Here is a 12,790-nt window from a genome sequence, read left to right as displayed (position 1 = left end):
GTCGCTTAGATTAAGTAAAGGATCTTTCCATTGGAAGGGAATTTACAAAGATCTTGGCAACTATGTGAAAAGCTGCAATACTTGTAACAGTTACAAAGGAAGAACAGATAACGAAGTACCTCTAGGGAAGTAGCCCATTCCACAAACTCCGTTCGAAAGAGTAGCAATAGATCTCATCACTAACTTGCATACCACGAGTAAAGGGAATAAGAATATACTAGTATGTATAGATGCACTTACTAGATATACAGAGGTTGTACCAATAACGGGAAAAGGAGCTAAAGAATGTGCAGTCGCTCTCTTTGACAAAATCTTTTGTAGATATTCTGCCCCACAGCTTATAATATCTGACAATGGTACCGAATTCAATAATTCACTTGTACAAGAAATTTGTGATGCATTCAAAGTAGAGAAAGTAACAATACAACCATATCATCCAACTATGCAATGGTTTAGTAGAAAGAAATGACAGAAAGGTTCTAGATGCATTAAGGCATACAGTAGGACAGGATCCTGAATGGGATATTAATTTACTTTTAGTCCAATTGTCGTTAAATGCTAGAAATCATGCCAGTACTCAAGCAACGCCCATAAAAGCTTTGATGGGATATAAACCAAGATTACCATATGCATGGCTGAATCAGCCAATACAGTCAAATTATTCTGAGGACATCATGAAGATAAGAAATAGTAATTTCAAGGTAATTCATAAAAGTTACAAAAGAATCTAGAAGAGGCCTAGAAGACCATGATAGACAAGCATCAAGAATGATTAAAGACAGTAGATTACAAGATAGGGGATGAAGTCTACTGTACATCATGAAGGAAGTAAGAAGTGGGATTAATTATAAGTTATCCAATAAATTCACAGGTCAGCACAAAGTCATAGATATGCAAGAGACAGAAATTAAGGTGACGGAAATAAACAACCAAATACCTTCTACATATGCTGAATCACTAGAAGAAGAGGGATTTTGGATAAATAAAGAGAAAGTCATGAGAGCTAAAGAAGTCAAGGAACCAGAAATGACTGAAGAATTTGAAGAAGGAAATTCAGGAGGAAAAACTAGGTATAACCTAAGAAATAGAAGATTCACATTTCAGTAATTATTATAATAACAAACCCATCAATCATCCTATTATTCCCCGTATTTGATTTTTTTTTGCTAAGTTTACCTTCATCGGTTGATTTAGGAATAAAACTTTTTATTTTATTTTATTGTTGCAATTCTTACTTTGATCAGTTGGTTTTGTAGCAAAAGTTCGGGGTTAGAAGTCAACTTCAAACTTACTTTTTCTTTGACTATAAGGGGAATGTTTAGGAAACGAGGGAATGCAAGTAAATTTTAACAAAAAATGTAATGTAATCATTTCAAGGAGTTTATCAGTTATATTTTAATTTCTTAACCAAGCATGATTAATATCTTTTAAGAAGGAATTTCCTAGATAGAAAAATAAAGAAAAGCGGTTAAGATAGACATTAGATAATTTTAAGCAAAGAAAATTCTTTTTACCCTTAATTCACATTTTATTACAATAACTAACACATTTACCTTATTCACTTGTTTAGAAGATTTTAATTAATGAAAACTTATCAATTATTGCTACAGTAAATATATAGAACAAATTTTCAAGTAATAATCTCTTACCACTTTCTTTAATTGAGTTCCCAGTCATACCTTTAATGTTGAATAATGAGCATACAAAACTAATTATACGAGAAAGATACTTATAGTCGCATCAAAGAAGTCAAAATAAATTTATATAAACACATAATACACTTGTTGACACATACAATTACGCAAGAGTTTTTCTCCAGGACGTTTCTAGAAGTACAAAATCGAGAAGGTAACCGTCAAGTCTACATCGCCCTTCATATGGTTAACCAAGGAATACTATGACTTTCGTCGTCATCAGAAGAGAAGGAACAAATATTTATCTATCAAATGCCGTAAATAGTAGGCGATATCCACGTGAATAATATAGGACTGAGGAATGGGTAATGATTTTGTAACTTGGATAGCAAACTCTTTTTTGTTGTACAAGTACAGTACATTTGAATATCTTATTTCAATTTGATTGAAGAAATTCTTATTCTTATATTCAATTTAATGTTTTAAAGTTATGTTATAAATTATGTGATTTTCCTAAGAAGCATGTGTTAGGAGTCCTCGTAAATATATTATTTTTGCCTTAGTTTAACTAGAGCTGCCGGAGTCAGCTGGGTAGCTGGTAGAAATTATAATGAAATCGAGTCTATAACTGAATAAACTAGATATCGTAATATACGCACGAGGGCATACAGAAAATCTTTGATAAAGGCAGAGCGAGCAAAACAGAAAAGAGGCGATAACGAAACTAAGTGATCCCAGATGCTGAGTTTGACCGTTCGTCGCCCATTCAAATCAAAGTGTTTATCTCATATAGCACCGGGTAAGAAGAACTAATTGAAGTCTTGACCTCGCCCGGTAACCTCTTGCACACCAAAATATTAACTCGATAACAACCGTTGAACGAATTGTATAGATAATTAAACATGAAACATTAATGGAAAAGGGAAGCCCTTCTGGACGAAACTTGGGAAAATTATACCAGATTTCGGCATCGAATGAATACCCATATATACAAAGACTCTGGAAGCAGAGTCAATTAGAAAAAGGCATCAGGGCAGGGAGTGTGTGAGATGTGTGCAGAGGTGACAGTGAAAGCTCGAAGTGACTTGTGAATTTATATAAAATTTCTGAATGCCCATAGTCAAAGTGAAATTCTAAGTCCAAGAATTTTACAATGTACCTTTTAAGATAAAGACTCGGTTACTACTGTAGTACCCATCGAAAGGTGAAAGTTATACAGTTTAAAGACTAAAATAAATGTATTTAACAGGAAACAATTTTCATTCAACCAAAATATATAAAAGGAATACTTGTGAAAATTTGGAAGATAGCCGACATCTGAGCACAACAAGTGAAGCGCCAACATAGTTAATTACCGAGCAACTTGTTCCTACGGAAGTGAAAGCATTCAGTACAACAGACAGTTTATAAGAAGTGAACATCTCCCCCACTACATACATATTGTGAAAAGTATTTGATCCATCATTAAAAAGATATATTTTTTGGGCACATTATTTCATCAATTATGATTCCTTCATTGTCCGATACATTAGTACCCCATAGAGGATTATGGACATTTAAGCCACCTAGAATAATAAAGGGGTGTGACTGTTGATTTAGCAAATTCTCAATGTCTTGTTCAGTGAAACCACATTGGGGAGGGAGGTAAATGGAACAAACTGTAATGTGGTTATCTAATACAATAGTTTATTGCAACTGCTTGCAAACTCGTACACAATACTATTGGAGCATATGGTATTGATTTATGAATAGTTATTGCAGCCCCTCCATGAGCACATTGCCATGAGGAGTAGGAGAACAATGACTAGAATAATTAAGATCAGGATTAGATATCTCATTTCCTACTTTTGTTTCCTGAAGGCATATAATGCCTGGATTATGATCGTGCAGTAGTTCTTAGGCCTCTTTTTCTCGAGCTCCAAGACCTTTGCAGTTCCACTGTAGAGTATCTGACAGAAATGTTAAATTTTTGTGCTGTTTAATTTCCCAGTCTTATCTCTAAGTGACTGGGAACGATTCTCAGTATGAGAGGATTGTGCACAAGCCTTGTTCTTCCATAAACTTTTTGATCCGAGGGAATAGAACCTCATTGATCTAATCTTCCGTACGTACTGTTGATCATATTTGGTGATTTGTATTTAATGTTGAAGGGACCCTAGAAGAGTGATGTATAGTAGAAGGTTCAATATCTACAGTCTGGCTTATGCTGGAGCAAGGAGTGAGTTAGAATCCATATTTATTTGTTTTGTTCCTAAGCTTTGATTTTTCCTTAGTCACACAACTCTGGGCACTGGTGTATGTTTTTGGCAATGGTGATGTGACAATTAATGATCTACTAGCACCAGTTGAAGTAGAACAGTTTTGTTCAATCACAGACCTTGTCAGCACTCTGCCATCATTCTTCTGATTTTTGCCAACAACGGAAGCGAAAGTAGACAGGGGGTCTTTATGTTCTCATCCTAGTTTTTTCTTGCAGTTCCAAAGCTGATATATTCATTTTAAGCAGGTGCAAGAACATCAGAATGAAACTTATAAGTTGGACAGTGTTTCCAATTAGGGGAGTGACCTCCTGTGCAGGGGAAACAAAATCGCTCTTTGGTACCGGGTTCATGCAAATCATACTTTGCCGAGCATGTTTACCACCGAGCAAGATTATTACAAGATGCCTGCACATGGCTAAACTCAGAACATTCCTGACACTGATGTACTCTGGAAGAAATGAGGAGTGGGAAGTGAGAAGTATGGAATTTTTATCCCTTTAAGCATTTTGAAAGACAAAACATTTCCAGGACATCTAAGATTTTCAGCATCATTGAATTCATACAAATCCTTTCTAGACATAACTTCCCTGGATGTATTAAATGTTTTATGAGCAATATGTTGGATCATACTGCCTGATTCTGGAATAAACTTAGATAGTAGAATAACCTGAATATTATTTGCTGTTTAAGCTACTGGATTTTTGCCATATTTTCTCATATTATTTTCAGGAATGGTACCAACTTGTTCTTCCAGGTTTCCCCATGCCTTTCTTTGTAAGATATTACATGCCACATCAGGAACTACATAATTCTAGGGATGGGCCTCTCCTCAGTTTCATCCAGAACTTTTGGGACAAAGAAATCATCCTCATCCTTAATGTTTCTATAAAGAAATAGTTGTGTCTGACCAGAAAATTCTGATGTGTCTCCTATCTTTAACAATTCATGCACACTCTTAGTAGACTTGGCTGAGTCATATATCTTGTAGCATGCAAATGACTGCTCATCAGATGCCAATTTCAGTTTTACTTCTCTTATTTGTCCGCATATTTTTACAACTTAATAAGCTAGAATTTTTATAATTCAGTTTCATGACAATATTTGAACAATACAAAACTTTCATATTATTATGTACATTTATACCACCCTAGTATAAATGAAGGGCCTTGGGCAGGAAACAGAATCATTAGCCTTAGCAGCGCAATTAATCATCAACAGTGCCAGTGAGTCAGCAGGTACGGGCGAGGGGAGCATCTACTAATTGATCTATAAAACACAAAATAAAAAAAAAAAATAGATTAAATAACTGCTTGAGAATATGAAGAAAGTAACATAGATTGTTCAGAAAATTCACATTCTCCAACAGTGACACAGTGAGAATTGACATCCCCAGTAGCCCCCACCATACACTAACCATTTGGGATAGCACCAAAACAGATATAGAGGCACAGGTGTAACCTAAACCCTCCTGTTAGGACTTGGAATCATCCTCCCTTTATCTGTAACGATGGGCTTCCACCCAGAAACTAAGAGTCATACCCCAAAATTGGGTCCCCTGGATTCCTGTGAGTCAACACTTGAGAATAATTCTGCCAAAAATAGTCAAAACCATTTTTGAGGTGACTAGCACCAGCTACATTTTCCAAAAATGCTTTGAATGCAAACCCCTTTTCAACCATTGCATGAGATTCAAGACAGATTAATGAATACAATGCAGTAGCATAATATATGTGAAATGGCGAGACATTTGGCATCTTCACAAACAGAAACACACATACAGTTTGATACAGAAGATTCGGTGGAACATTATGAGTACATGATTAGAATGCTTGCATTTCAATGCAAGTAGTGGTGATTGTACATAAATCGAAACAACAATGGTTAGGGAGAAACAGACGGAAATGTTGTCTGGTAGAAGTTGCGTTCCTTGAGAGAGAGAAAACGGGATGCTCTTGTTTTTGTCTTGTCCCCTCCGATGGATGACGAACACACATGTGTGCTCGAAAGAGACAGCGATCGGTGCGATGGGTCTCTTATAGAGCTAGTATGCTGATCTAAATAAATAAAAAAAAATCATATTACGAAGTAAGCAGCAAATAATAAAAAACTTTTCAGTGGGGCCGTACAGCTAGCCTGAGGACTGGGACGGTGAAAAGGTGTTGGGCTAGTACTGGTAGCCTAAAGGGTTCAAAGGGTTAATTTAAACAGCCATTGCTCATGTTCATTTTTAGTACTTCTCGCTTCTGAAATAAAACTCTGATATCCCTTTGTGTACTATGTTTCATTAAAGGTGGGAAATTCTCCAGATGGAATGTGTCTGGGTGAAAATGAAGCAATGATGGCAATGCGAGTTAATTTCATTTATATCATTATTTAATGCTAAGAGTGTAGCAGGGCAGATCCTTTTTACATTGCTAGCCATTTAAGAACAGTGTGGAGGTTGCCTGTAAATATTATTTTTTACAAGTTCGTTTTGTTGACTGTGAGCACCTAGAGTGCTATTCTGAATATTATTATTACTGGTATAACATTATTATCCTTATATTACTGGTACTAATATAATTATTACTATTCTTGCACCTTTTGAGTGAGTTTGCTTATGTTGCGTGCTTGGCAAACTTCTACGGGTAGATTGTATTCGGCTCAAGGTGGGATTTGCTAATTCCGTGTGCAAAGAAAACTCAATTGACGTAATTGGTTGTCGTATCCTTTAAGTTTTGTTTTGAATCCTTATCAGTGGCGAAGCTGGCATTCCATCAGTGGGGGGCCTAGGTGAGGCCAAGATATTTTTTGGGGGGCCAAAGAAAATTACACAAAACTAATGTACCAAGTCTGTAAGCAGTAAAATATACTATTCTCGAAGGTATATGTTCATGTGAATGAAGGAAAATAATAGTATTAATAACCTGTATTTGAAATTATAGAGCTCAATTTTCAATTAATTTTCAACTCTTACTATATGCAAATGTATTAAATACTGTAAGAGCTAAAGTTTAGCTACAAAGGGAATTTCAACTGGGGAGCCAGTGTAGGGGACAAGCATCTGACTGGGGGCCCGGCCCTCTCCCCTGGCTCCCCATAGCAACGCCACAGATCCTTAGCTTATGTTTTGTGATATTCCCATTTTGGGTGAACAACCTGTCTCGTGACGAAATCTTCTGCCTGTTTTCAGCTGAATGAGTAGAGCAACAAATATTCCCAAGACACCGTTTTGCGTACACACATGGAGAACTTATTTCGCTCTTGTTCAAAGCAGACAAACGGTGTCAATTGACATAATTGTTCCCAGTCTCGTTGCTCGAAGGTTGATACCAGGCAGTGTAATATTTCACCTTCCTCGATTTTATCAATCCTTAGATGTTTCTACTTTATTGGAAATCTGTGTTCAATATTTTCTTTCAATCTTATTCTGTAGTGTTGAAATTTTACTCAAGTTTGACAGCCGTTCGTGACGTCAGTGTGTCTTACTGGTTCGCACTATTAGTTTACCCCCTTGAAGGGATTACTGTGTTCTGTCTGTTTCATATTATCATTTTCTTTTTGATGCAGTGGCGGTTTTAAAGTTAAGTATATATTAGTTTTACCAAACCACTGAGCTGATTAACAGCTCTCGTAGGGCTGGCCCGAAGGACTAGACTTATTTTATGTGGCTAAGAACCAATTGGTTACCTAGCAACGGGACCTACAGTTTATTGTGGAATCCGAACCACATTATTTCGAGAAATGAATTTCTATCACCAGAAATAAATTCCTCTAATTCTTCATTAGCCGGCCATAGACTCGAACTCGGGCCTAGCGAGTGCTAAGCGACAACTCTACCGACTCGCCCAACGGAGAACTTTAAGGAAGGGTGTGTGGCACCTGGTCATGTGCCCTCCCCATGGGTATGAATAATAGAACACTGTTTTCCTTCAATAAATATAGGTTACATTACCTCTGTCATCAGGAACAGAACAAACGCTTTCTTCACAAAATGTCATTAATTCATACAGGAGAGCAACAATGAGCTCTGAAAGGTTGATTGGGCTTGCAAAGCTTCATAACAGGGGAGGGGAGCCATCTACTAATTGATCCATAAAACATAAAATAAAAAAAAAATTAAATAACTGCTTGAGAATATGAAGAAAGTATCATAGATTGTTCGGAAAATTCACATTCTCCAACAGTGACACAGTGAGAGTTGACATCCCTAGTGGCCCACACCATACCCTAGCCATATGGGATAGCACCAAAAGAGATACAGAGGCACAGGTGTAACCTAAACCCTCCTGTTAGGACTGAGACCATGTGGACATGGAATCATCCTCCCTTTATCTGTAATGATGGGCTTCCAGCCAGAAGCTAAGAGTCATGCCCCCAGAGCTGGATCCCCCTGGATTCTTGTGAGTCAACACTTGAGAATAGTTCCGCCAAAAATAGTCAAACCCATTCCTGAGGTGGCTAGTACCACCAAAAAAATGCTTTGAATACAAACCCCTTTTCATCCATGAGAGAGTTTTGACGAATGTGGATTTTCCATGCTTACTACTCCAAATGGAAAAAAATGAGAAAAACAGATGTTCCATGTTCAAAGTACATCCATTAGCATAGTCAAAGTCATGCTTAGGTCATCAACAAAAGAAGAAGAGGAAAATAGGAAAATTTATATGAGGAGGAGGAGGAACGAAAGGGGTAAAAGTCCCAATGTTCAGCTGAATCTGCACCAGGGATGGTAGGCACCATAGAGCATTCAATCCTTGCAGTGGGTCCCCTAGTCCCCAACTTGACAAGGAGTTGGGATCAGGGGGTTTACAGTTTATAGTATATATATATATATGCAATGGCGTAACTGAAGAGGGCGGTCCGTTCCGGCCGGCACTCCGGCATCTTTTCCGCAGGTCTGGTCTGGCGTAATTCTAGTTTTTCTAGCATATTTCGTCTGACCATAACACTGAACAGCGATTTATTGGCTCTGCTCTTGGACAGTAAGTGATTTTTTGACAACGCCGTTGTCAGATTAATAATCATTTGGTCTTTGATGTTGTTATTAGTGAATTTGCTCCTTACAAAGCTCGTAGGGTCCTGTTGTAAATCTGTATTGGTTTTGTTTTAGCTTTGTGAAATAAAATAAATGCTTGAGATGTTAAGGCTTCAAATGTGCATTTAATTTTCAGTGCTTTTTAGCACAGGAATGGGCGGCACTTTTAGAATATAAATATATGGGCAGTTTGTGCATATGCCACTGAACAGTTACTTCCAGTTGATTTCTGGATGCACTGAATGCCCTCCTATCAATGGATGACGCCGTTATTTAGCAATCCCAGCTGCAGGTAAAAAGTGTGAATGAAAAAGTTTAGAATATGATGCAACTATTGTAACAATTGCTGAATGATCGTTAAAGAATAAAATAGCAATTATTGAATGATCTTAAAGAATAAAAAAAAATATATACACAATGAATTGTGGTGTTAACGATCAACAAGACTGAAAAGCACTGTAGATGAAATGACTGAGCTACACTTGTCGGTACATATACCTTGGATTTGGTTCACAGGTAGTGGAAAAATGAAAGATATTATTGCTACACAATACATGAAACTTGTAATATCCTGTGCAGATATGTAAACAAAAATCCTGTTTTTGATGCTGCAGTGAATGTCGTCATTATTATTTATTTGAATATGCGGGCTAACAAAATTATGTCAAGAAGGGCATGGAAAACCACTATAATAAATGAGGTGTTAATTTGGGGTAAGTAAAATACAAGTAAAAATCTATGTATATTTGATATAGGTATTGTATCAGTGAACAAATTATTGTGAATAAACACATATCTGGCTTCAAATTAGGATAACATATGAAGAAATACCATTGTGCATATAATACGTGCAAAGACCACGGAACACAAGGTTTCAGATTCATGGCAAATAAATCAGCGCCAAATGATCACTCTAACTTTTGAGTCAATCGTAAGGGTGGTATGAGAAAGTTATAGAAATACCACAAAAAAAATATATATATAAATGTATCCATTTTTCTCTCAATATTCATTGTGTATACACCCCTATATATTCGCAAATTTTGCTGATCACACGACTACACCTGAAATTTCCTAACCTTAGAATGGGGATAGAAGGAAAGGCATGTGTACCCCTCCACCCTTTATCTCACTGTGAATAATAAGCTAAGTTTTGAACCCCAGTGCTTAATGAATGAAGAAATCAATGCAGCTGTGCTCTGCTAAATTGATGAGGTCGTCTTTTTTTTTTTTTAATAATGCATCACACACTCATTTTCAAGTGTTGCTAGCTGTGGACAAAATATTCGTAATCTGTAATTTTATAGAGATCTACAACGAGGAAGTGTGCAAACACAAAAAATCAGTATTTAGGCCTACTATAAAGCAGTGTCAATGAAAAAGCATTATACGTGTCTATGGCCAATATATAATTATCTTATCTTTTTGCCTTATAATGAGAAGCATCACACTTTGGTTGACTTTGCCTTAGACTTCGTTTAGTGTTTTCTTGTGTAACAAAACAAACAACAAACAAAAGGTTGTTTAACAGTATATCCAGTCGGGGTGTTCCGATGGCCGACATGTTGCTGGGCATTCAGTAGCTGCAACTCTTTTGAACGCTTTTATGTAAGACTTCTCACCGACGTAAGTGTGGTTCACTCTCTGCGAAGGAAACGGCTTGGAGCCAGAAAAGGCCTCACAAGTATACGAGTCGTGGGCTGTCATGTTGTTCTTTGCTAATGGCCAAAGCATGCCCTGAAAAAAAAAAAAAATCTAAGTAATCACGAGAAAAGAGGAACAGTTTGCTGAAGCCAATCCATTATTAGTATGAAATGTTAACATTGTATGTGTGTGGGTGTGTGGAAAGGTTCTTAAGTGGTAGTGGCCAAGTATGATTTATTTTTAACATTTGCACAACGACATGTCACAGAAGGCGTCAAAATTATGATTTCTGTAATTATTATTATTATTATTATTATTATTATTATTATTATTATTATTATTATTATTATTATTCCTGTAGTCCCCCTAGAATTGCTCTTGTGTTGCAGTTTCAAGAAATAATAGGCCTATACTTTAATTCCATACATAGGTTTAGTATTGGAGAAATAATTGTTCAGTACGATGTTAGTGGCCAAGCTGACCATGATCATGTAATGTCTACTATCTGCTAGACATTACAGCCAATTACTTGATGCTGTGTTTCTCTTTCTTGACTTGGGCTCTAGTTGCAAGTGCTGCGGTCTCATCACTGGACTCTTAAGGGTCCATCTTTACATCTTATTCTTTTGGCTTGTCTTTTCAGTTGTCTATCCACGCTGTATTCTTAACCATCTCAGCCTCAGCTTTAATCACTTATTCATAGTCCTTTACAACTGGACTATTTCCACAACGCCAATCATAAATGGGGTTTTATAAACACATAACATTGTATGATGTGCTTACATTGTTTTTTGTAACTGGATAACTTCAGTAACTCATATCAATGGATGCACAAACCTGTTTCTTATCATTATTTGGTCCTCAGTTACCAAATTCCTAAGTACAATTGCGGTTGTACAACCTTTATCTCTTATCAACTAAATTCTTCTAGTCTACATAGCCCTCAGTAAATAGTAAAGATAGTGCCTTTTCCTCTGTTCTGCACGTTGGTACCCCTAATACAATGGTTAGTTTATAAGAGGTGTACAAGAAACGAGCAGGACAAATTTACTGCTGATTTATTAGTGACCCAGGCGGTTTATATAGCGGCAGACTGACGTCAAGCTGCGGAACACAATGGGAACAAGGGTGACCTGAGGTCAATAATAATTAACAATAAATACAGTGAACGAATACATTTTGAATCATACAAATGGACAGAAACGGAGCTGAATACAATCTGATGCCTGTGGAAGAAGAATACATGATATACAAATTGGAGACAGGTAAATAATTATATACATAATTCAAATGATTGGATCGGCGTGACCCGTCACGCCAGGTGTGACGAATTGTAGAGGCAAAGAAAATGGGACGTCACCATAGAAAACTCGCACAGCAGAGACTTTACAAATACTCCCCGCCCCCCCAAGATGTGGGTAACATCTGATTAGTCGTCGTATCTTCTGGGGTGCTGAAGGGTGCCGCGGCTACGTGAGGACATTGGGGAAACGCCCTGTGTGTGGGGGCAGCCGTCTGCTGGTGTGGGAGGGGCTTTTCGGGGGCGGCCGCACATCCGCTGCTTACGGGGGGCTGGCTGTGGCAACAACTGTCCAGGTGGAGGGTGCGGTGTGGTGACATCTGTGTCCTCCTCCAGGAGGGCGGGCTTGATGCAGTCTACCGATACCCAGTCGTTTTTCCCGTGAAGGGCGAGCAGGAACGCCTCCTCAGCGGTGCAGCGGGCCATGAGGGATGCCTTCAGGGACCTGTGAAACTGCTCGACCAAGCCGTTGGCTGTCGGGTTGTAGGCCGTGGTGGTGTGATGAGCTGTCCCCATCAGATGTGCCAGGGCGGACCACAATTCGGACAGTTGTAATGTGGTCAGGGACGCCGAAACGGCTGATCCAACTGGAGAGCAGAGCCTTGGCGAACGCGCTGGCGGTGGCTTCTTGCATGGGTGTGGCTTCGGGCCACCTTGTTGAGTGGTCGACTGCCGTCAGGAGATATCTGGCCCCGCCTGACGCAGGAAGGGGCCTGACTATGTCGATGTGAACATGGCCAAACCGCCGCCCCAGCTCAGGACCTCGCCAACCCCAGACTCTGTGTGATGCCCCACTTTGCTGGTTTGGCACTGCAGGCACTGCCTCGCCCAGGTCCTCGCGTCCTTCTGCACTCCGTGCAAGATGAACCTCGCTGCCAGCAGCTTGGCCGTTGTCGCCGGAGGGGTGGGACAGCCCGTGGATGACGTTGAATAC

General features: G+C 38.4%; 2 protein-coding genes across 2 annotated transcripts in view; both read right to left on the bottom strand.

The window, feature by feature from the left end:
- LOC136843440 (uncharacterized) overlaps positions 1-12,790 on the bottom strand; it is a 109,950-nt gene that overhangs the window by 37,586 nt on the left and 59,574 nt on the right. The window lies entirely within an intron of this gene.
- The window catches only part of LOC136849275 (uncharacterized), a 44,650-nt gene continuing 41,531 nt past the window's right edge, over positions 9,672-12,790 (bottom strand). Inside the window, exon 4 of the mRNA XM_067122575.1 lies at positions 9,672-10,649. Coding sequence (XP_066978676.1) covers positions 10,437-10,649 — 213 coding nt within the window. The 3' untranslated portion in view covers positions 9,672-10,436. The remainder of the gene's footprint in view (positions 10,650-12,790) is intronic.

Source organism: Macrobrachium rosenbergii, chromosome 2, assembly GCF_040412425.1.
Source record: "Macrobrachium rosenbergii isolate ZJJX-2024 chromosome 2, ASM4041242v1, whole genome shotgun sequence".
NCBI lineage: Eukaryota > Metazoa > Arthropoda > Malacostraca > Decapoda > Palaemonidae > Macrobrachium > Macrobrachium rosenbergii.
The sequence above is the reverse complement of the archived record's forward strand: the minus strand, read 5'-3'. Positions and strand labels throughout refer to the sequence as shown.